This window comes from Canis aureus, chromosome 7, assembly GCF_053574225.1.
Source record: "Canis aureus isolate CA01 chromosome 7, VMU_Caureus_v.1.0, whole genome shotgun sequence".
Taxonomy (NCBI): domain Eukaryota; kingdom Metazoa; phylum Chordata; class Mammalia; order Carnivora; family Canidae; genus Canis; species Canis aureus.
The window spans coordinates 6602911-6627644 of record NC_135617.1 but is presented as its reverse complement, the minus strand read 5'-3'; the positions used below and the strand labels follow the sequence as shown (position 1 = coordinate 6627644).

General features: G+C 43.6%; 1 protein-coding gene and 1 long non-coding RNA gene across 6 annotated transcripts in view; one reads left to right on the top strand and one right to left on the bottom strand.

The window, feature by feature from the left end:
• Window positions 1–24734, top strand: part of ARMC2 (armadillo repeat containing 2) — a 103630-nt gene that overhangs the window by 68086 nt on the left and 10810 nt on the right. For all 5 annotated transcript variants that reach the window (XR_013382878.1, XM_077902853.1, XM_077902854.1 and 2 more), the window contains 3 exons: window positions 1565–1710; window positions 5712–5811; window positions 19464–19758. Coding sequence is in view for 4 of the 5 variants with exons in the window: in XM_077902853.1 (XP_077758979.1) it covers window positions 1565–1710; window positions 5712–5811; window positions 19464–19758 (541 nt within the window). In the remaining variant the exon portion in view is untranslated. The remainder of the gene's footprint in view (window positions 1–1564; window positions 1711–5711; window positions 5812–19463; window positions 19759–24734) is intronic.
• LOC144317020 (uncharacterized) lies at window positions 7271–22832 on the bottom strand. Its single transcript, XR_013382880.1, has 9 exons — window positions 22131–22832; window positions 21448–21613; window positions 20651–20832; window positions 17446–19534; window positions 16253–16353; window positions 10899–11085; window positions 10073–10236; window positions 8159–8233; window positions 7271–7457 (listed from the first exon to the last, which is right to left on the bottom strand). It is a non-coding gene; the product is annotated as an uncharacterized LOC144317020 (long non-coding RNA).

The following is a 24734-nucleotide window of genomic DNA, read 5'->3' as shown; positions in this document are numbered from 1 at the left end:
GACTTAAACACATTTACTTGAAGCATCCTTTTTATTTTCTCTGCTTTCAAGGTAGTCGGTTACATTTTATCAAAAATCTTTTTGTTGCTGTTGAGACAAAGGAAAACTAATCAAAATACCTTATCTTAATAATTGTCTTTAAAGTCTATTAACTATGGCTGTAATGAAGTTTTATATTTACATAATGCTTTACAGTGCACACAAACAATGCTACATGTTTCTGTTTGACACACACAGCCACCCCAGGAGGTGGGGTGCGATTGAGACTGCGTTTCACAGATGAGAAAGTGGGGAAGTTGAGCAATGAGTAGGTGTCTCGGTCACATAACTAGAAAGAGATTTGGGACTCGAATCTCCGTCATTGGACTCGAAGGCCGGTGATGTCTCTCCTGCATTTTGGGTGTGAAGTCCACCACACAGGTGGAGATGGGGTGGATGATGTTTGAGCTCCTGCTAAGGGATAGGCGTCGGCCGTGTCCTTCACACAGCAAGTCTCGTTGAGTCCTCCCAACCCCAGGGCAGCGATCACTGTCCCCACTTTACTGATGAGAACAGTGTTCCCTGGGAGGGTCACTTGCTAACCAAAGCTAGTGAGTGATGGGGCTGGGGTTTGACCAGTGTCCAACCCCCAGGCTGACTCTTCTTAACCAAGAGCCTGCCTTGTCCTATCTATTCCATGAGGAAAGATCACACTGTGTATTGAAAGTACTAGAGAACCGCGGCATTAGGTTTATTAAACTTTATGTTTAGTAAATTGGATTTTTGAAATTATTCTCTTCTCCACTTTTTTTTTTAAAATAGATTGGTTTATTTATTTTAGAGAGAAGGTGGGGAGGAGCAGAAAGAGAGGGGCAAGCCAACTCCCTGTGTAGAGCCCAACGTGGGGCTCCATCTCATGACCCTGAGGTCATGAGCTGAACTGAAACCAAGAGGCAGATGTTTCGCCAACTGAGCCTCCCAGAAGCCCCATTCTCTAATCCACTTTTAGACAAAGATAGTTTTCCTGAATATTTTTTTTACAAAATAAGACAAATATGAATGAAATTAACGGTCTTAAATATCCTTTGGCCACAGCAGTATTTGATGCCACTCTTAAAATAATGGAATGAGAGGTTTCTAATCTGTGAACTGATGTGACGTGTTGCAGAGTAAAGTGAAAAGTCTTATGAGGGACAATTAACCAACCCAGATGATGATTTATTTAACCCTAGGGTTTTGGTATACTAATTGCTTTTTAACCTGAATTTCTCATTCTTTACCTTTGAACCATAGTAGGCTTTCTTTGTATTCATTTCTTTCTTTTCTTCTTTCTTTTTTTCTTCTTTCTTTCTTTCTTTCTTTCTTTCTTTCTTTCTTCTTTCTTTCTTTCTTTCTCTTTCCTTTTTTTTTTTTCATTTCATGCTATTTGTCCTTAGGCCCATGTTGTCTGGTAGGAGAAGCCTCACAGGCGCTTGGTTTTGCTACTGATTTAATGAAGTTTGCAGTAGGATGAATTGTGTGATACGGATTGCTGTGACTGTATTTTCCAATTTAAAAAAATGGTGTAAACACTCTTTTATCCTAGATGACTGCTACATTGAGAAACTTGGTTGATTCACCACTCGCAAGAAGTAAGTTGCTGAGCATCAGTGCCCTTCCTCAGCTCTGCATGGTGATGGGACAGTACGTGGCTGACAAGGATGTCTGCACCAATATTGCCAGAATATTCAGGTAGGTGGACTAGGGAAACAAAGTAACCTTACACAAAGGCTAAGGCTTAAATTTGAGGTTATCTTGAATATTTGTGTGTGTGGCTGGCAAGGAATCCTATTTTTGCTCTTTACCTCACCTAGTAGAAGAAAGTAAACCTAGCAGCTCAAGTTCAAAAGAAATGATGTCAACTGATGACCTCATTTCCTATGTATGCTAGTCCAAAGGTGATATTAAAGTCATCCACAGTAAGTCACCTTAGTTCTCGGGTGAGTTGTGAGTTATCCTAGGGTTTTTACAGAATAACCTACAATTCCTCTTAGCTTACTGGAGATCAAGCACTATTTCACAAAACCTGATCAACTTTCTGGTACGCTTGGAACCAGCACTTAACGGGTTTTAAGTCCAAAAGGGGAGCACTGCTTAGAGAGTCTGATCCGACCTGATTTGAGGTAGCAGGTTATTTTATTTCAGTTGTGTGACCGAATGGCAGCTCAAATGTTCTCTAGTCACGTTTATACTTCACTCCAGAAGCGATGACCATCTGAGTCCAGGTCACTTCAAAGCAAGATGTTAAATTTCAGAACTGTCTTTAAATTATGCATTTATATCTCCTCTCTCACTGCTCTTTGCCAATGTTTTTACTTAATTATCCTCCTCAAGGGAACTGGGCCTTTCTTGAAATTCATTGCAGTTGCTTAATGCTTAATGCAGTTGCTTTTCTAAAGACCGAATTGGTGATCGGCCCCAGTCTGAGGCTGTGAGTCCAGATCTGATTTTTCAGCACTGCACTTTCCTGTCTGGGTACTTAATTCTGGGTACTTACCACCCCCATTTCAAAGCACTATAAAGTCATAAATTTTGTTTTGTTTCTGGTGGCCTGCAGGAATTTAATTTTTTTTTTCTCCCTGTGGATAATCAGTTGTCCCACGACCTTGTATGGAATATGCCATTCCCCCCATCCTGCTCCCCTGATTCTAAATGCCTAGTTAGTCAAACACACGATTCCATATACTTGTATATCTCTTTCGGGCATTCTGGTCCATCCTCAGATCAGTACCAAACTGTTTTTACTGTTACAGATTTAAGTCTTGCTATAAGATAAAACAAATCTCTCACCTCTTTTCTCCTTTAAGATCCAACTTCTTCCCTCTTTCTCAAGAATTAAAGAATCAACTAAGGGTTACAGTAGGAACTTCAGGGTTTTTCATGCACTAACACTGAGTATATAGAGCAATTGAGATGCAAGTGGGAAGAGCTGACACCTTTATGATACGGAGTCTTCCATCGATAAACATTTATGACATTTTCTTTTACGTCTTTTCATAAAATTTTATAGTTTTCCCCAAAAAGATTTTGCACATCTTTTGTTAGATTTTATTCCTTCATGGCTTTTGCTGCAAGTATGAATGTAATCTTTAAGCATATTCTTAAGGGGATTAAGAGGTAGAAATGTCTACTTATCAAATAAATGAATCACAGGGAAGAAAAGTACAGCATAGGGAATATAGTCAACAATATTGTAATAACTTTGTATGGTAGACAGATGGTGACTACACTTATCAAGGTGAACATGTTATAATGTATAGAATTGTCGAATCACTGTGGCAGACACCTGAAACTAATGTAATTGCACATGCTCACTATAAAATATGTGTATAAAATATGTCCTAACAGGTTGTTGCTGGCTTGGATAAATAGTATTGGTATTTGCCTATTAATCTTTATCCAGGAATCTTGATGGAATTTAGGTCTAAGAGTTAGTCTATAGATTCTCTTGGATTTTCCATGCAACTGCAAATAATAATGTTGGATCTTTTTCCCCCAATCGTTACAGTTCCTCCCTACTGTCCCCGTCTCTTCCTTATCACATTACGCAGGAGGTCCTATACAAAGCTGTAAGAGTGTTGGACCTACTGCCTTTTTCCTGACTTTTAAAAAAATATATTTTTACAGTTTTACCAGTTAAAAAAAATATTTATTGTAGGTTTTTGTATATACCCTTCAGAAGGTTGAGGAAGAATTTTCTCACACCAAAGGATATTTAATTTTCTCAAATGCTTACCCTGAATCTATTTTGATTATGTGGATTTTTCTTTTTTAAATTAAGCATTAATTTAATTAATACAATAGATGACAGATTAATAAATTTTCTCATGTTAAGCTGCTGTATATCGCTAGGTTTCATTAATATTTTGTTTAGGATTTTTCATCTGTGAGTTAGTTTAACATGTATTTTTTCCTTCCTCATATTGTCCTTGTCTGGTTCTAGTGTCAAGTTTACACCAACCTCATAAAATGAGTTGGGAAATATTCCTGCTTTTTCTCTTTTCCAGAAGAATTTGTGAAAATTAAACTTATCTCTTTCTTGAAAAATTTGTGGAACTTGCTTGAAAAGCTATTTTGTTCTGGTGTGTGTGTGCACATTCCTCTGTGAATATCATAGACTGTTGATTCACTTTCTTTAGTGGTAATATATCCAGTCATATTTCCTATTTGTAATTGGGTTAGTCTCAAAAAGTTATATTTTTATAGGAATCTGCCCATTTTATCTAAGCTTTCAAACAATATAAAGTCATTCCAAATATTCTCTTATTATCCTTTTAATCTCTGTTGCATTTCTAATTGTGTCCCCTCTTATTATTTTACTAATAATATTACTGAACAAATACTTACATAATGACTACTATGTGCCGGCAATGTTCTGAGCACTTTCCAAATATGAATTCATTTGTTCCTTATAGCAACTTTAAAAGGTGGGTACCATCATTATTGTCTTCATTTTATATATAAGGAAACTGGGTCATGGAGAGGCTCAGTACTTTTCTCAGTGGCATACAGTTGGAATTCAAACCAGGCCATCTGGAATCCATACATTTAACGACAATGTCACACCGCCTCTGCATTGTTGATAATGATTTTCACTCTGATTGCTTATGATGTTTCTCCTTTTCTCTCGATCAGTCTTGCCAAAGGTTTGCCAATTTTATTAGTTTTTTGCAGAGAACCAGCAGATTTATTGATCCGCTTCATTGTATGTTTGTTTTCTATTATATTCCTTCTGTTCTTATCTTTATCAACCCTTTTCTCCTACTACCTTTGGATATGTTATATTTTTCTTCTCTTTTGTTAGAAATTCAGTTCCTCTTTTAAAATCCTTCCGAAGACTATAAACTTTCCTTTAAATAGTGCTTTAGCTGTATCCCACAAATTTTGATTTGTGGTATTTTTAGTTATTCAGGTATGTTTTCTAAAAAAATTTTTATGTTTCTTTGACCCATAAGTTATGTTTTTAAGTCTTCAAAAATGTTTTCTAAGATATGTATTTTTACATTGATTTCCTAACTTAACTGTTCTTTAACCAGAGAATTTGATCTAGAAGACGCCAGTGCTCTGAAAATTTACTGAGACTTGTTAATAGCCTGGTAAATGGTCAAGTTTTTACAATATTGATGATGTTTTACCTATTAATCTGTCACTTAATGAGAGATTTATGAACACCTCCCAATCTGATAAGGGTTTGTCAGTACTTCCTTAAAGGTTTTGGTTGGTTGGTTGTTTGCATGCCTTCAAAATTTGGAAGCTCTTTTCGAGGCTTTTAACTTTAAGGCCTGTTTTTGCCTGATTTTAGTCCATCACAACCAGCCTAGTATATTTGAGCAGTTTAACAATTGTTTCTGACGGGGTCCCGGGAGATTCAGTGGTTGCTATCCAAATAGAATTTGTGTACATTTCTTAGCTTGTATTTTTCTGACCCACATGGATAGTGTAAATTCACACCATACACATGTATTAGAATTTTCTCTTTTTCAAAGGACCCCCTTCCCTCATGGCCCCCGAGTCTAAAGCAAACAGCAAGCCTTGTGGCTTCTCTAGACTGGTGTACAGAGTATTTCTAGACTCCTTTTCATACACTGGGCAACGCTTTGAACATCTGCATTTAAAGTAACCCTACATGTATTTGAACTTTCTGGAAACAAAAAAGTTTTTTTTTTTAATTTTTCCATTTGGCATTTCTGCAGCAAACTTACTTCTTACCATGACTGCTGTGTTGCCTTGGCCAACTATTCCAGATGTTACGCCTTGTTTTTGAAACTGATAAACAAATACCAGAAGAAACAGGTCAGTTCTTTATGAATTTAATTCTTCAGTATGTTTTTGCATTGGTGTATTTGTGTAAGCTCATGTTGAGTGGCTTTATGCTTTGAATGTACCAGTTTCTATCAGAAGCTTCCATATGATGTATAATGCACGGCCCCTGGAGACAGTTACCTGTAGGAGTTGAGGAGGGAGTAGCTTGAGGCAGAAATGGCTACAGTAGGATGGTTGATGTGGTAGGATTTCTGGTTTAGGGAGAAGGGTGGGTGCGCAGTGTTGCTCCTCCCAGTGATCTCCAGACCCCTACATGAGAATCCTCTTGGGGTGGAATGGGGGCCTGATGAGTCAGATGGGTGGGAAGGGGCCTGGCCATCTGCACTTCAATGAGAACCACCCGGCCCTCTGATGCAAAGTAAAGTTTGGGATCCCTTACACTGGGTATATTCTTTTAGAAGATGAAATTCTTCTAAAATAAGGTAAGTATTAGAAAAAATTATTTGGTTTTAATGGATCGGGTAAAAGTATATATGGTTGTTTAAAAAAAGGAAGAAGTCACAAATGACTCCACCGTAATAAAATCATAATAGTACAGACATTAAGTTTTATGATATTTTTGAATATTCATTAAATACATTCTATTTTCATTCAGCTTTATAAATGATTAAAGTGACATCAACTCTTTAGTGAGACAGTTTATCTATGAACACAATATATATGCATTTCAAATATGGTAAAATTTCAGTATCACATACTAGCTTAAAGCCAAGTTTATGTGTATTCTAAGAACATTTTAACATAAAGCTGTGTGTTTGTTTATATTGGCCATCTCAAAACCACCTCAAAATATAATCCCTGTGTTTGCCACAAATAGCATTGAACTTATTTTTACCCAGCCAGATACTTCTGCTGAGAATGACTAAGTTTGTGAGATTTGATGCTATTATTAGCTAATGTATTAAAAGGTTACTAGTTTATTTTTGGTTATATAGATGACAGAGAAGTTTCTATGCTCATATTATATCGTTACTACATTTTAAGGGTGATAGAACCTTGCTTAAAGTGTTAATAAGTTCTTATTTAGCTTTTAAACAGTGACTTACAAGTATGCACTCGAGTTTATGATTCTGAGTATTTGGGTTATAAATGCTTTCCCTTATATATTTTATATTTTCTACTTTGAAAGATTTCAAGGTACAAGAATTTGCTATGTCAGGGGAAGAATGGTTTTGATTAATCTACCTGAGAATATCCTCAATCTTCTGTGAATTGAAGTGTCCATTAAGCATTTATTAACCTAGATCTTGGTACAATATGTTATCTGAACTGTAATCTTTGGCAAGTGAATTAATCCAATGAAAAGCTGAGGCACTCCTATTCTTGGTCTTCTTTTTTTAAGGAAAAAGATAAAAGATAGAAAAGAGAGTTTACTATAGCATTAAAAGAATTCTTTTAGATCTTATACTTAAAAAGTTTAGTTATGGATTTTATTTTGAAAGGTTATTTTATGGACTTCCATTGTGATTTTATTTTGCCGTCATTATTCTTTTTGCTTTGATGTTTTGATCATGGGTGACTTAGATAACTATAACTGGAAAAGACATCTTCACACTAGAATTTTCAAATGGGGGTGAAAGAAAACATTTCTGTTTCATTTCAAGTTATGTTGTCACCTGTAAAAGGAAGAAAACCCATCAGTTTAGTACTGACAGAGAGTCCTATTGTTTTGTAGCATTATTAGTAAATAGCTGTTGTTTTTCTGATTATAGCATGGATCATGTCCATGTTTACCAAACAGACAAAAATCCCGGTATCTTGCCAATATGAGACACTTGAGATGTCAACATAGTGAAGGGTATGCTTTTTCTGGTTCAAGGGACTAACTGTCGTAAGTTTAATTGGCATAAAATTTTACCACGTCTCTTAGTGAACTACTTTTCACTTACCTGTAAAGCAAAATTGGTATTTCAAAGTCATATTTTTTTCTGTTGATCTATATGATAATTTTGTGTTCCTATTAAAAGTATTTTGGTTCAAAGAAGAATGAAGAGCATCTTGCAAACTATGTACAGTAGACGTTGTTTCCAGAACCATCAAAGAAATGCATAATTTATTATTTTTATCATTGTAGTAAAAATCAATTCAGATATATTACGTATTTCCTTGCCTTCTTAAAGATATTAAAAATAATTTAACCTCTTCTTGATGCCAAAAGTCAATATTCCAAGCATTAATTACTGCTCTAGAGGCTATTTGTCCCATAATGGGAGCATGTCAATTTATGAGATTCTTTAAATGCCTGTGTCTCCTTGTAGATTTCTCTCTCTTCCCTTTCTATTGATTGTTAATTCTGCCTTTGGTCATCTTCACTTACCTTTTGGGATTCTTTGCTTGCAATTAGCTGGGGACACTCATAATAAAACTTGTTGAAAGTATCACCTGAAAAAGTCTTAAATAGAATTGAATATGAATAGGCTCTTAGTGAGAGGACCTGAGGGGACTCTTTGACGAAAAATTCTTTGCCACTTCTCATCTTCAAGGGCCAATTAATATTACAAGATGGAGCTCTCATGTCCCCTCCTCTGTGAAGCCTTTCAAGACCCTCAATTTCTCCTGTAGCATCATTTTAAAGGTTTAAACGCAGCCAGTACACCCAGCTAGTACACCCAGAACTAAGGACCCAAGCAGAATGTCTCTAATCTTAACCACTTCACTATAATTAAGAAAAATTATCTCAAATTTAGAAATAGGATGTTAGGCTGGGAGGCTATGCGTCCTGACAAAGTCATGCTGCGGAACTGTTTAATAGGCAGGGCTTAATTCTCCAGGAGAATGCATCTGTGTTTAAACTTGCTATTTACTATTTGATTAGAACCCAAGCACTATAAAGTTACACATTAATTTGTAGATTTTTCTCTGGCAGACAAGATTGCCTCAAAAGTTATGGTTTTATGACCCTGTAGGCTATTAGCCAGGTGTGAATCTAACCTACTAATCTAACATTCTTTTTCATGCTTGTAAACACCAGATTCTTTGACTGTTCTTGGAGCCAACCTAGCCATTGTATTGGCTCCCTCATTAATGAGATAAGTAATTTTTAATATGTTAATTTTATGTCTGTATGGGAGGCATGTTGTTAACTTTTCAAAAATTATACTTCGACTCTATACTGTGTTTTACTTATCCTAAAGAATTCAATGTTACAGTTTTGAACCATCTCTGATTTTTTTCTAGTAAGAAAAGTAAATACATAATTTATATTTTCCTCAAGACCAAAATATTTTAAAAGAGCAGGGAAATTGCTCAGGCTACAAGGAAGTAGTTATGTGTCCCAACTACTTCCTAAAATCATTAACCAAAAGCTCCATACTCCATAGGTCTTTGTAAATATCTCTTTTGTGATTTTTCTGAATGGTTATTTTTTGTATAGGTGCCTCATCCACTAGTGGGAATTTCTGAAGGACACAGGCCTTGTTTTGATAAAACAGATGATGCTTGGCGTAGTAGACTTGTGATAAAGTGCTGAAAGAATGAATTTTGAGTATTTGAAATGCTTTGGAATCTGTAAGGCATTATAAAATATTTTTCCTACTATTCTAGTACTTATTCCTTAAATATTTACTTTCTTTTTCCTAGTTTGGAGGAGGAAATAATAATAGTTTTTCCCCATATTTTTCACCTTGGTGAACTGCCATACACAAAAGTAAAACAGAAGTAATGTACTTTAACTTTCTTCAGACCAGCATAGTCTTAGGTTTATGTTCCCAAATGGCCAGGCAAATATGATTTGCATTTCCTCTCTTTTAGAAATAAACGTAAATCCAGAAATCCCACACCATGCATGTTCGATGTGAGTGTTTTAATCTGCAGTGGCTAAAAACTGCCACACTGGAGATTTATTTGGATGTTGAGGCTTTGAACTAATCTTTGGAAAATCCACCAGCCCTCCAGCAAGTTATAGAATTATTACTTCCTATAATTATTTTTGTTTATAAAAATCTAAGACTATGTTGGAAGATTGGCAGTCTCCTAATATACATAGCTATCACCAAGCAATTAAACAAGCAGAAATATATAATTTTGTTCTGAGAAGTCAGTGTTAACTTTGTCTTAAAAGTCTGAGGGCTACACTGGGCATCAACAGAGATTTCATTTTTCTGAGATTTGTTTTTAAATCAAATCATGTTCACAGCTAAGTATATTTTCAAAGAACACAGAAACAAAAATCTCAAAAAAAAAAAAAAAAAAAAAAGGAAAAGGAAAGAAAAAGAAAACCCCCTGCACATACCTTTTTAAGTGATTTTATCAAGCTGGTGAGGAGTTTTGCAGGTAACTGTCCTGCCACTTCCATGGTCCATCAAGGGGGAAATTCTGTTTCAACCCAGGTAGCACCAGGGCTGACGGCTGCTGGGAGAATTAGAATATTTCCTCCCCTATCTGCTATTTTTCCCACTGAAGGAAGAAAAAGAAATTGTATGAGAAAATGCCAAAGGTTAAAAAAAAATCCCATTTTTTTTTACATTATTCATATTCATCTCTTGTCAAGGTAAAGTCTGACTTCTGCATATAAGAATGAGTCTTTTTAAAATATACTTAATCTATGTCTATCAGGTGAATGATAATGAAGGGTTGGGGGGGCATTTTCACTTTTATTTTCTACACATTTGTGTTGTGAGGATTTTTTTTACAAGGAACATGGATTTGTATTTCTTAAAGTGCTATTACAAAAACTGACAGTAGGTATTAAGATGGAGAGATTTCTAAATCTTTCTTGATTTAAGTCAGTAACTCCTAAAGTTAGCTGATCATCAGAATCACCTGGAGAGCTTTAAAAATACAGGTTCTCAGGCCCCACCTTTGGAGATTCTGATTCTGGTCTAGAATGGGGCCCAAGGACCTAATTTTTAGAGGCTCCTCAAGGGATGGAAACGCCTAGGAGCTTTGGGAACCTGTGGTATACATTCTTAAGGTGGTTCCTTAAAACGGTCTTCTCCAGTACTGACAGCAGAGGGTTTCTACAAAATCTCAAGAGATTTTTAAAGTGATTAATCAAACCAGCCACACAGGGTCAGTCTTTCTCTGCACGCCTGTGGCTGACAGTGAGTGTCCCTTACAAGGTAGAGGCCAACTTAGCAAGAGAAACCACTTGTCGGTGTGCTTTCCACAGTGAAGGGTGATAAACTGTGCCTTTTGCTTTTTGCACCAATAGCCGAAGGCTTTCTTAGCTCGAGGAAATGAGATGGTTTATTGGACTCTTCCACGATTTTTTTCCCTGCCAGACTTGTGTCAAAACAGCTGGCCCTGGAAAAGAGAAAACAAACAAACAAAAAGGAGTCCATGGGACCACACCCAGTGCTAATAGTGATAACGCTTTGATAACACAGTCATCACAGTGGTGAGGCTTCAGGTGCTGGTTGGAATGAACCACTTAGGAGAGGCGAGTTCAGGCTTTCTTTGTCCTGCAGGACCTTCACAATGGCCTCAGTGTCCGGTAACTGGACAAACCACGAGTTGTTGATTTGCAGTTCATGAAACCACCCCCAAATTTTATTGTTCAAATAATCACCAAATATTCCTGCCCACGTCCTGCTTTGAGAAAGTTCAGTGTAGACCCGTATTGTAAGTTTGCAGCAGATCCATCTGAGGGAGATCAGTGCATGTTCAGTCAAACGAAGGCCCAGTTGGCTGCGCCCCTCTTTGCACACAGCGGGCCGGTCTGTGGCTGATGGTTGTGGTAACCAGCCAGGGTTTCTGGTTTATCAACAGTCTCAGAGAAAAGGAATCCACTCCTCCCAGCTCTCACAAAGGACTTCCTCAGGGAGAACAAGGGAAACTTCTTTGGCTCATGTCTAAGGAGGTTAATTGGTCCAAGATCCATGGTACAACTAATCACTCCAGTTCCCACACACACACACACACACACACAATCAGAGACCAGAACACAACATTTCAGTCAGCTTGATGCGGCTTGAAAGCTAAACGTTGGCATTAGGCAGAGAGTCTATTAAAAATGCTAACCAAAATTCGATTAAATGACAAATCTCATTTAAGAAATGTGCACATATTGTACGCTTTGTGGTGTAAACTACATTTGCTACAAACCAAATGTACAAACAGATGGACCTAGTAACGCAGGAACGAGCAGGGTCGATATCATCCTTGCAAATCAGGGCCTGCCTTAGGAGGCGCCTCTGACGTCAGCAGTGCTGCATTTAGCATCTCCGCAAAATATGTTTGGGTTCGTTTTCTGGAAGAACACGAAGGGATTTTCCCCATTTCTTCTGTAAATATCTCTCGGGCAGGGGATCCAGTAAAATGCCTCTGAAATAAGATTTGTGAGATGGGGCTGCGTTTTACGGAGGTCACGGCCCAAAAAAGGAATAACCTTTATCTACGTTCCCATCACTTGCACCCATTGAGCAACTGCCTGTCTAACCCTCTCCATTCCTAGACACGGTCAGTTCCTTATTTTTTTCAAAACAGAGCTTCCAGAGGCAGGCCCATCATCAGCACATTCACACACTCACAAACCCCGTCTGGGAATGGCCTGACGTGTCCTTGCTTGCGCTGCTTTTAAAGCCAGGCCTGCCTCATTCCACCTGGACTTCTTTTAGGGTAAGGGATCATGTTCGGCCTTGTACACACAGTGAGCACTGTCTGCTTTGGAATGCTTCGAAATCGCCGTGTCGACAGGGAGACCTGGGGTGTCTGCAGGGCTGCAAGCACAAACACCTGCCATCGTTCTAGCTGCTCATCTGTAACGCCACCACAGGGGTGGAACAGTCCAGAAGGAAGTGACCTCTCTGTCCCCTCCATCTTGTTTGGGGCCGGTGAGGATTGGTTAGGAAGGCACCTCCACCCCTTCCCCTGGAGCCTTTATATGGCCACTTGGCTCCCAGCTCGGCCTCTGCCTCCTGCCTGGCAGGAGCGTGCCCTGTGGCTCTCTTCCCAGACCCTCTGCAGGCACATTCCCGGTGGGTGCTGCTAGCATTTGGCTGAGCTCGCTCCTTTTTTCAGCCTTGGCCTCGCTCTGCACCCCTGACCGGGCGGACAGCACAATAAGCCCGTCCCTTGTTCATTCTTTCCAGCTCCTGCTGCTTTGCCCTTGTGGAACTGGCTCTTCCCCCACTCAGCACGGAACCTGAGCGCCTGATTTATGTCTGTAGACTTAAAAAAAGAACAGAGCGCAGCGAAATGCCAGCCTTGCCCCGTGCTTTTGAGTGACAGCCACATCCGGAAGCATACAGTTGGTGCTCAATAAATGGCTGCTGATGGGATGGATAGATAGAGGAGGCATCAGTATAGTCTCTCCTGGTTTTTATTTTTTATTTTTTAAAGATTTTATTTATTTATTTATTCATGAGAGACACAGAGAGAGAGGCAGAGACACAGGCAGAGGGAGAAGCAGGCTCCCCCCGGGGAGCTGGATGTGGGACTCGATCCCGGGATCCCGGGATCACGCCCTGAGCCAAAGGCAGAGGCTCAACCACTGAGCCACCCAGGCGTCCCTCTTCTGGTTTCTAAATGATCTTCTACTCAGAGTCTGGGTTTTGAGTTGCCAGCATCTCAGCTTCTCCCATCTTGTATGGTTCAGCACTTACACAAAGCGTTGACCCACTTTTAGGACCCTAGGGCTGATTAGCATTTTTGCAGTAGTGCCGTCTGTCTTCCCCACGGGCATCTGTTCTTCAAGCCACCTATACGTTCAATTAATGTTGAAGTTTGGCTGGAGGGTGGGAAGTTGGGTAGATGTTGCAAATTGCAAATCCTTGATTCAGCTCTCGGATCCACACTGCCTTGAGAAGTTCCTAACCAAATTTTAAATGGGGCATCTTGAAAGTCTTTCTAAAATATTTTCCTTTACCTACTAGAAGTAGTTCTCTCCTAAGTAAGTGGGGTCGGCTGAACATAGTTTATTATTTCTGTGATAGGTTGATATGGTTCCTTCCCTACGGTCAATATCATGCACACCAGTGATTTTAAGGCCTGGTGGGAAGTTGTGGGGTGGGCATCCAGGAGGACTGTGTTCCCTTTGGCTGACTGTGGGCAGGGGTAATAATGAGAGGACTGGTCACACGGGGCTAGAGGGTGCCTCGGACGCTGGCTTTGACATCGAATAGGCCGTGGATGTTTCTGGGCAAGGGGATGACATAAGAGCTGTGTGGCAGGAAGTGGTCCCAGAGGGGGGATGCCGTCAAGGGCCCGAGGCAGGAGTCTTCAGACAGGCCACCCAGTAAAATGCCTCAAATAAGACTTTTTCCCATTTTTCCCAGGCATGGGAAGGAGGGGCCGGGGGAGATTCTGAGACGGCAGAGCAGAGGGAACTCGGTGGCTGGTTGATGAGGGGAGTGAGGAATCAAAGATGCCTGTGGGGCCAAGTCTGGGGGATCAGACAGGTGAGGGTTATGGGGAACAAGGAGATGGGCTGAAGGAGTTTGGGGGGTCCATCTGTGAGCACAGGTGGTAGGTGGTCCACATCCTGCCTCTTCTCACCAGGGTTGGACTTGGGGATCACCCAGCCCCGTGAAGCTTGGGTCCCCACATCCCTGAGTGGGAGGAAAGCCTCCTTCACCGACTTTAGGCCAATGTCTCGCACGCGGAGAATAACAGCAACCCAACTGCTGCTGCTGCTGGAGCTTGCCAGCTGCTCAGCTGTGTCCTGCTCCGTGCTTTGTTCCAGTTAAAGCAATTTCATTTACAGCAGCGCGGGGCCCACTGAGACCGAGTACCATGCTTGCTCCTAAGGACACAACACATTCGAACCAACGAGAATATCGCACAGGCCCTAACTGGAAAGCACGGGAGGTCAGGCCTCTTACAATAGGTGTACCTGTTTGTCTGGGCTCTGGTTGGCCGCAGCTATTGCTAGGCCGATTCCATTGTTATGCAAAATTAGAAAGTTGATATGAACTGGTTATACGAGACTGCTTGCTTGCTTGCTTGCTTTTTTAAGATTTATTTATTTGACAGAGAGAGAGCACAGGTAGGCCGAGCAGCAGGCAGAGGGGGAGAAAGAAGCAGGCTTCCCACTGAGCAGGGAGCCCGACACGAGGCTCGATCCCAGGACCCTGGGATCATGACCTAAGCTGAAAGCAGATGCTCAACAGACTGAGCCACCCAGGCGCCCCTAGACTGCTTTCTCTAAACAAAAATTCTCTCTCCTGATTCATCTTTATTTTGCTGTTTCAAAATTCACAGCTATGGTATGAATATGCAACACTGTGTGAAGGTTAGTAAAAATGCTCCAAAAGTTCAAGGTTGATTTATAGGTGATTCTCAGATGTTGTCCGGGGACAAAAGAGAGAATCTGTACCTGAAAGGAGATTTATTTTATTTTCTGCTATGGATTCAATCAGTGGTCTCTACAAACTGATAATTCTGGCCTTTGTCTAATTTTTCAAATCTTCATAGAATAATTAAGTGGCACTTTGCAGACTTGAGAAGGATTGGGTGGTGGGACAATGAATAACCTCCCTATGATCGCGTCCGAGGCAGCCCTCTGCACAATGCGGACCACCCACGGTCAGCCGAGGGGCCTTGCAAAGCCGTCTGGCTTAGCCAGTGCTCTCAGGATTCCAGATGAGTCAAGACAAGCACTGGTATGGGAATAAGGAAGCACCACCTCTGCCAACCTCCTGGGAGACTGCTTCTATTTTGGCCTATTCCATGTTCCCTAGATTTGCAGAGAATATATTTGAGAAAGGTGGGGGGGTGGGGGGTGGAATGAAAAGATGCCTTAGCCAACCCTGAGAAAGAGGACAGAAACAGTGAGCATAGCAGTTGCTGGAAGCTTGGTGCTGCAAGCGGCACAATCTGCCATCCCCATTTGTTGATCTCGCATGCCATCCTTCAGTTGGCACCACTGCTGCCAGGAACCACCCCCTCCTTTTTCCATCTGAAGGCAGGGAAAGAGGTATTGTGGCAGTGTTAACTCTTCCTGCCCTGAAGTCTGGAGTTTCTTCTTCCCACGTGGGGCTTAATAATCTCTGCCACGTTAGGATCCACGCGGATACTAGAATCAAGGAATTTTAGAAGTTGAAGGGGCTGGAGAAAGCAGCACTTAGTCTCCCCAGATGAGACCACATGGGACAGTGGATGGAGGCCCCTTGAATCTGCAAGGATGGGGAAGGAAAGCTGCCTTTATCTGCAGCCTGGGATCTCGTCTGAACGCTTCTGGCAAATCAGCAACGATGATTTGGGTAGAGATGGTACAGGGCCAGGGACACCTGCTGAGTTCTACGAAGGAGTAAAACAAATACAGGGAGGCACAGGTGAAGCAGCGAGGCCTGGGAGGAGGGGGAAAGGAGGAGGACCGGTCCAGCATCCTTCTGAAGACGGCCGGTTGACATTTTACTGGGTAAATTGATGAGCCTGATATGATTCAACAAAAAGAATACAACGACGTTTTACATTTTTTAATAAAGAAGCCATTCAAGATCACATATGATGTCTTTCCTGTTTTGCTTACCGAGCCTCCGGGGAGATGGGAGAGGAGAACAATCTAAGGAACAGTGCGAAGTCCAGAAATGTCAACACGGCTACAGTTGAGGGCACGGGGGAGGTGACCTCCTGGATGGGAAGGATGGGGAACAGCTCTGTTCAGATTAAAGGACTGCAGATGATCACTTCTAATGAATTAATTTGTGTGTCTAAATGCTTGGCACAGTGCCTGGCACATCGTCAACACTGTGTGTTCATTGCTGCCGTGACAGTTGGCCTGTATAGTCTTCCAGAGGTAGACCTCGTGTGGGGAGTCTTTCATCAGAAATCGTATACCCAAGTTCATGCAAAAAGCTCATATTCCTTAGCTTAGAAAATAGAAGATGGAACATCCTTTGAGGAGCCTAATTCTCAGAAATCCCCTCTGTCCTGTTTGGAAAACATCCTGCTTCTCTGTTGGGTGTGGCCGGGCGGGAGGAGCCTCTGCCATCAGGAACCTTGTGAGGTAACCACGGGTTCTATGTGAAGTGACAAGTATCATCGTGAAATTGTGTGTGCTTGCTTTGGGTGGAGGACCCACAGACTAAAGTTTTTTTAGGGAACCATCTGGTGATCAGAGACAGACAAAGTGACCCCCGTCCCCAGGAAGGGGACTGTCCCAGGACTCTTTCTCAAGACCCACTCACTCCCTTCTCCATCCTCCCCTCCAGATAGCCACTCTTCAAACGTTTTTCAAGGTTGAACTGAAATTCCCTGGAGGTCATTTTGCTGACACCCCCCCCCCCGCCCCGTCCCCACTGTCCCCTAGGCATCCTCCTGTCTAAACTCCTCCGAGACCATCGGGTCTGTCCCACACAGTTTAATGCTACGAACATGTTACTGATGGTATGAGAAAAAGGTTCAGAACGGTGCCCAAGTCATCCCTCACGACTTGTGCCTGGCCTGTTTGGTCTTGTTTACCCTCACGACACAGAATTTTCTCAGTCTGCACATGGAGCGGATGGAGACACAGAGAGGCTAAGCCAAGTCACAGGTATGAAGCAGACTGGCTGGCTCTCAAGCTGGGGATCCTAACCCCTGTCCTTCAGTGTCTAGCTGCCTGCGTGGCCCTCTCACCCCACATAGGTTAGCCTTGTCTTCTCAAGTAGATTGGAGGCTCTTCAGGGCACCTTGTCTCCTGTCCATCCTCCAAGTGTGTCCTCCCCAGCCCCTGGCACTCACAGTCACCGACGCCTGGCATTCGGGCTCCCGCAGCCCAGGAGCGGCTACTCCCAACTGGGATGACCGGCTACCATCGGTTGCTCACTGAGATGAGGGTTTTTTTTTTTTTTTTTCCCAATGTGAACTCTCTCCTGGACCAGCTCCAGTTCTTGCTGGCGTGTTAGCCTCCGACTTTCTTAATGTTGACAAATGGTTCCCAGCTGCACAAGCCGCGGCCTCGCTTCTGCTCGGCCAGTGCCAGGGAAAAGTCTTTCAAGAACAAGCAGGAACAAGTTGGTGTTGGCCGAGCAGCCACGGGCAAATCCAGAAGCTTGTCCTCCGTCTGTGACCTTCGGCTCTCTGCCATGCGTGGTCCCTGTGCTGCCCGCACCCCACCTAGACCTGGCTCCCCGATTAAAACAGGCCCAGGCCTCTGCCCTCGTTGGGTAAGGCTGCTGACTATTGCAGGTCTGATACACAAAGCCAGGTTTCTTGGGAATCCCTCCTGGTGACCTGTTTGCATTTTATTTTTTACTTTACTATATCTTAAAAGATTTTATTTATTTGAGAGGGAGAGTTTGTGCATGAGTTGGGGAGGAGCAGAGGGAGAGGGACCAGCTTGAGTGCAGAGCCCGACTCGAGGCTCGAACTCACGACCCTGAGATCATGACCTGAGCTGAAATCAAGATCAGAGGCTGAACCCACTGAGCCACCCAGGAGCCCCACATATTTGCATTTTAAAAGGAGATAATTCCTTAGCTGCTCTGCAAAAGACAAGGCAAAGGAGATCCTTGCAGGACAGGCCATGTGGGAGGCTTGGCTCTAGAAAGCACTCTAGGTCAGGGATCCTGGATTCAAATCCTGACTCACTCCTTGCTCGTTGTGTGACCAGGCAGGTTCTAAAAACCCATTTCTTGTCTGTCAAATTGCACAGCCAGCACAGTGAGAGTTAGCACCCGGATCACTCACAGCCCCTGAGTGAGTAAGTCTCTTCCTCCCCAAGGAATCTCCTCACTGTCCCTGGGTATGGGGAAGGCCAGTGTTCTCATTTGTCTGTCTGTTATAGAATTAAGAATGTAATTGTTTTTGTGTCCTGTTTACTTGTAAATTGTTCTCAGTTTGGGATTTTTCGAAACATTTATTTAACGTGAAATAGAGCGTATATGCAGAAAAGTGGGTAAGCACACACGTGCACCTCAGCCAGTAGGGGTAAGGGCATCGCCCACGTAACCACTACCCTAGTCAAGAAGGAAAAGCACTGCTTTAAAGTGATATATTTGTCAAACACAGTGATTCTGTCCCCAGGGGACATTCAAACCTTTTTGGTTGTGGGCTGCCTGGCTGGCTCAGTTGCACGCGATCCTTGATCTCAGGGTCATGGGTTCAAGCCCCATATTGGGCGTGAAGCCTACTTAAAAAAGACGGTTAGACCTTCTTGGTTGTGACGTCTGGGGAGGTGCTACTGGTATCTATAGTAAGAGCCAGGAATACTGCTGCTAAATCTAGCCCCCCCACAGCAAGGATTATCCTGCCCCCAAAGTCTGTGGGGCCCAGGTTGGGAAAGCGCGCTCTAACACAGTCTGATCAGCCGTCGTGCGGAACAGTCGATTTTCAGAAACACAGCGCCTTCAGCAGGAGGTGAACTTCTAGGGAAAGATTTGGGTGTTGTGGCAACCTGTTGGTGTCACTACTTAGATTTACATGACACGGTATCAGTAATCCTATCCCACTCGACTAATTGTTGTCTGAGGGGTTAAAAAGAAAAGAAAAGAGGCCAACCAGGATTTCAGACGCAGGATCTGAAGTTAATGCCCTCGCTAATAGCATCACTCAGTTCGTAGCCTTTCACTGCTCCAAGTGCTTGTTAATCTCCTCCATCAATTTGCACCGACTTGAGACTCAAACTCTAGACAAGTTCGTGGGCGCCAGATGTGCCCCCCTCTTCTAGTAATCACACCGTGAATAAATGAACACGCTGTACTCCTTCCAGCAACTGGCCCCAGCTCCTCGGCCCTCTAACCGGCTCCCCTTCCCTGCAGGATCTGGTGGTGCGGATCGTCTTCATCCTTGGCAACCTGACGGCGAAGAACAACCAGGCTCGGGAGCAGTTCTGCAAAGAGAAAGGGAGCATCCCAGCCTTGCTGTCGCTGTTCGGCACGTTCCACCGACTGGACCTGGGCGCCGAGAAGCCGGCGGCGGGAGCCGGGCGGGCCCAGGCCCAGGACGTGCTCATCAAGCTGACCCGCGTGCTCGCCAACCTGGCCATCCACCCGGCCGTGGGCCCCGCGCTGGCCGCCGACCCGCTCGCCGTGGGCCTGTTGCTCGCCACGCTCGGTACGGCACCCCCGGCATGTGACAAGGCCCTGTGGCCACCCCACTGCCCCCCGTCCTGGCAGCACAGCCGCCTTGGAGGAGCCTTCCGTTTCAGGAAGAAAAATTCTTCCTCTGCTCAAAACTGCCTCAAAAGCAGTCCAGATTAAAAAATATATGTATATAATATATATATATAGCCTTTTGCAGAGCAGCTAAGGAATTATCTCCTTATAAAATGCAAATATATGGGGCTTCTGGGTGGCTCAGTGGGTTCAGCCTCTGATCTTGATTTCAGCTCAGGTCATGATCTCAGGGTCGTGAGTTCAAGCACCTTTCATATATATATATGAAAAGAAAAGAAAAGAGAAAAAGAAAAAAATTACTAAAACCCACTGAAGTGTATGCCTTGAAAAGGGTGAATTTTGTCACAATTAAAATAAACCCTTTTTTTTTTTACTTTTTTTTTTTAAAGATTTTATTTATTTATTTGACAGAGAGAGAGAGAGACAGAGAGAACATGAGCAGGGGAGGGACAGAGGGAGAGGGAAAAGCAGGCTCCTGACTGAGCAAGGAGCAAGGAGCAGCTGACGTGGGACTGGATCCCAGGACTCCGGGATCCTGATGTGAGTCTAAGGCAGATGCTTAAGGCTGAGCCACCCAGGCGACCCACAATTTTTTTTTTTAAGTGTACCAATCAGATTACTGAAAATTGGCCAAGCTAAGGATAAAGCATTTGAAATCCTTCATTTTTCCTGTACTTGTCCACACGACTAGAGTGTTATCTTTTTCTTTTTCAGGTTTTTACATTATCTGTATTATGGCCCGCAGTTATCCAGGTCCCCTTTCCCCCCATTATTAGCCACTTAGCCATGGCACTCTTCCATAACAAACCACCACAGACTGGGTGGCTTACCACAGAAATGTGTTTCTTCTCGTGGTTCTTGGGGTGCCGGCCAGGGAGGGGTCTGGGATGAAGCTCTCCCCTTGCCTTGCAGACAGTGGCCTTCTCACCGGGTCTTCACATGGTGGTTCCTCCAAGTGAACCCTCAGGGAGACAGAATGATCTCTCTTCCTCTTCTTCTAAGGCCATCAGTCCTATGGGATAAGGACTCCACCCTTATGATCTCATCTGACTTTACCTCTTAAATCCCCGTCTCCAAATACAATTGCATTGAAGGTTAGGGCTTCCATGTATGAATTCAGGGCAGGAGACACAGTTCAGTCCATTGTACTGTATCCTGCCCCGCACCCGCCCCCCCCAGTTCATGTCCTTCTCACATGGAAAACTCATTGCTTCCATCTCAGGAGCTCCAAAGGTTTTAACCCTGAAGTCTAAGGACCAACATCCCATGTAAATACCTAAATCAGATATTGTGAGACTCAAGAATTCCTCTCCTGTGAACCTGTGGAACCGGACTTGTTATGCTTCCGAAATACAGCTGTGGGGCAGGCGTAGGATTGACATTCCCATTCCAAAGGGAGGAATAGGGGAAAAGGAAAAGGTGGCAGTTCCCAGGCAAGGCGAATTCCATCATATTTTAAGACTTGAAAATAATCCTCTTTGGTTCAGTGCTTTGCCTTCCAGACCCATTGGGGTGGAGGTCCTGCCTCCAGGTCCTGCTCTGCAGGCCGGGCCTGTCCTCGGGGCTTTGGGGTAGAAGGCATCTGGCCTGTTGAAACCGAGGCAGTGGCCCTGGATCTCTCACTCACCTTTGGGGTCATTTCCACTCCTCTTAAAGGATATTGCACACTCACAGCCAAAGAGCTCTCTCCTCCTGTCCTGTCACATCTGAGGATGGCCTCCCTTCATTTTGCCCCATCTCAGAGCCTTTCGGTTCAAACTGGCAGTGTTTCTGCTCACATAAGCCCAGAAGCCCTATATCAAATGATATTCCAAATGCACGCTTGGTTCTCTCTAGCACATGCTTTCTCACTTTTTGCCTTAGGGATAGGCCGAGAATTTTCCAGATCTTCAAGTTCTAGTTCCTTTTGCTCAACAATTCTTTCTTCACATTCATCTCTCTCTCCTCACATTTTACTATAATGTCAGGAGAAGCCAAGTCGCTCCGTAAACACTTTTGCTTAGAAATCTCAGCTAAATATCCAACATCGCTGCTTGCTAGCTCTACCTTTCGCAAAAACACCAGAATGCAAACATAGTTCAGCCCAGTTCTTTGCCACGTTAACAACTTTCCTGCAGTCTCCAGGAACCTCTTCCTTGTTTCCCTCTGAGGTCTCACCAGAATGGCCTTTATGGGACATGCTCTTTTCCCTAAGAAGGTGGAAGCTCAAGCGCTCTCTCTCTCTCTCTCTCTCTCTCTCTCGCTCTCTCCTCTTTTCTTTCAGAGCCCTCACCACAACTGCCTTTAAGATTTCTTATTTCTAGCATTCACCTCAGGACTCCTCCAGCCTCCGCCACCTGCACCCCCCAGTTCCAAAGCCACTGTCACACTTTTAGGGTTTGTTAGAGCAGCAGCCCGCTCCGTGGTGCCAACACCTGTCTCAGTCAGCTGGGGTTGCCACAGCGAAACAGCGTAGCCTGGGTGACTTCAGCAACAGATTTATTTCATCACAATCCGGAGACTGGAAGTCTGAGATCCGGATGACGTCATGGCTGGGTTCTGGAGAAGTCTGTCTTCCTGGCTTGAGGATGGCTTCCTTCTCACCATGGCCTCACGCAGTCTCTGCTGGCGTGTGCACTCGGACAGCACATGCTCTCTCTCTCTCTCTCTCTCTCTCTCTCTCTTCCTCTTCTCTAAGGCCAGCAGCCCTATTGGATAAGACTCCACCCTTATGACCTCATTTCATCCTCATTAGCCCTTAAAAGCTGTAGTTCCAAATACAGTTACATTAGGGCTTCACCATATGAAGGGGGGGTGCATAATTCAGTCCCTGACACCCCCTTCCACTTTTTAGGCCTCATCACTTCCCACAGGCACCTCCACCCACCAGGGAGCAGGGAAATTAACTCCCACACAGAGTGATCAACTTAGCTACTGGTTACCAGGATCCGAAAGATCTTCTCGTGGTAGAAGAAACATTAATACCTGATGAAAATGAGGTTTGGGGGTGACCTTTGAACTTCGCCCCCTGCTCTTCATTAAGATCCATTACTGAGTCCTCAGTGCACAACGAATCCTAGGCTTCAGGGGGTTTATCTGAGGCTGCTCAGGCTCCCGTATAACAAACTACAGCAGACAGGGTGGCTTCAATCCCCGAAATCTGTCTTCTCACGGTTCTGGAGGCTGGAATCCCAAGGTCAGGGTGCCAGCAGGGTTGGCGTCTGGCCAGGATGCTCTTTCTGGCTTGTAGATGCTACCTTCCTCCTCTTAGAAGGGCAGCAGCCTATTGGGTGAGGGCCCGTCCTGATGACTCATTTAACCCTTCATTAGCTCCAGATTCACTCACACTGGGGGTGACTTCACCCTGGGGCTTCTACATATGAATTTGGAGAAGAACACAAACATTTGGTGCCTAACAAGGTTTAAGAACACATAGTATCTGCTTTCAAGGAGCTCAGAGTATGTGGCGGAGGCAGGGCAGGCGCGCAGACAAGAGGGTGGTGACAAGTGCCCGCAGCAAGGTGTACACAGGACGTGAGGCCCGAGGAGTTGGAACCCCAGGACTTGTCTCTGGAGGCCAGTCTCACTGCAGAGGGTCTTTTAAAATTTAATTAAAAAAAAAAAAAAGTCTTTCTAAGAAGGACTAGCCCTTTCTGCAAGCTCCCAGATTTAGAGACTGGCTGCCTGAGTGGCAAGCTCCAAATTCTAGACTTTCTTATAACCATGAGCCAGCTACAGAGGGCTAAGTGATTCTCTCATGCCCACTGGCAGCAAAGCATTGCTCCAGGCAGCTCTGATGGGCACAAAGGAAGATGCAAGGGCAAGAACAGATGGTTGAGTCAGATACTCCCAGATTCAGATGTGTGTTCTTTGAAGTCAGGCAAGGGATTTAACTCTTCTCAGCCTCAATGGTCTCATATAAGATGGCATTTTAGGAGGTTGGTATGGACTGAATCGCATCCGCCACTCCCCAGCTTCCTATGTTGAAGCCCTAAGCCTCAGTGTGATGGTATTTGGAGACGGAGCCTTTGGGAGATAATGAGGTGTAGACCAGGTCATGAAGGGAGGGGCTCGTGGTGGGATTAGTGTCCTTATAAGAAGAGACGCCAGAGAGCTTGCTCTTGCTTTCTCTCCACCATGTGAGGATACAGCAAGGAGGCCATCCGCAAGCCAGGAGGGGTCCTCACCATCCTGATGCCAGACTTCCAACCTCCAGAACTGTGAGAAAATACATTCCTGTAATTTAAGCCCCACATCTGTGGTATTTTGTTATGGTGGCCTGAGTTGAGACAGCTGCACCCTTAGAGTATTAATGATTTGTGGGTTCAAATGCTGGTAAGTGCATTTAAAGCATTATTAATCATTTACTTTTGTGGGGCTAAGTGCACACAAAGTGCTTGGTGCTGTTGTGATAGAGGCCTGGTAGCTGTGGGTACCTACCCTCTTGCCCTAGGCGCTGCACACTATTCCTTCTGGCCAAACGTAGGTCCCACAGAAAGTGGTGATACATAAGAGGTACCCTCTCCCCACCCCCGGACAAATCCTCCTACCAAAGCAAGATTAAAAAACAGATTTCCAAACACTGTCCAAGGTCCAGTGTCATCAGTCTGGAGGCAGAAGGAACTAGGGCTCTTAACTGGCATTTCTGCATCTGCCAGGAGATGAGTCTGGAGGCTGAAGGCGGGAAACAGAATTCCTAAGGGTCTCATGTGCTAAGAGTCCTTCCCTACTTGTTGCATCCAGCAACTATTTACCGAGCACCCCTATGTGCCAGACTCTGTTCTAGCTGCTGGGAATGCAACAATAAATCAAATAGACAAATCCCCAGTCTTGTAGAGCGTACATTTTAGGACTAGAAGACAAACATTAAACACACCACAGGCCAGGTGATTACATGGGCCCTGGAGCAGATAAAAAGTAGGGTAGGGGAAAGGG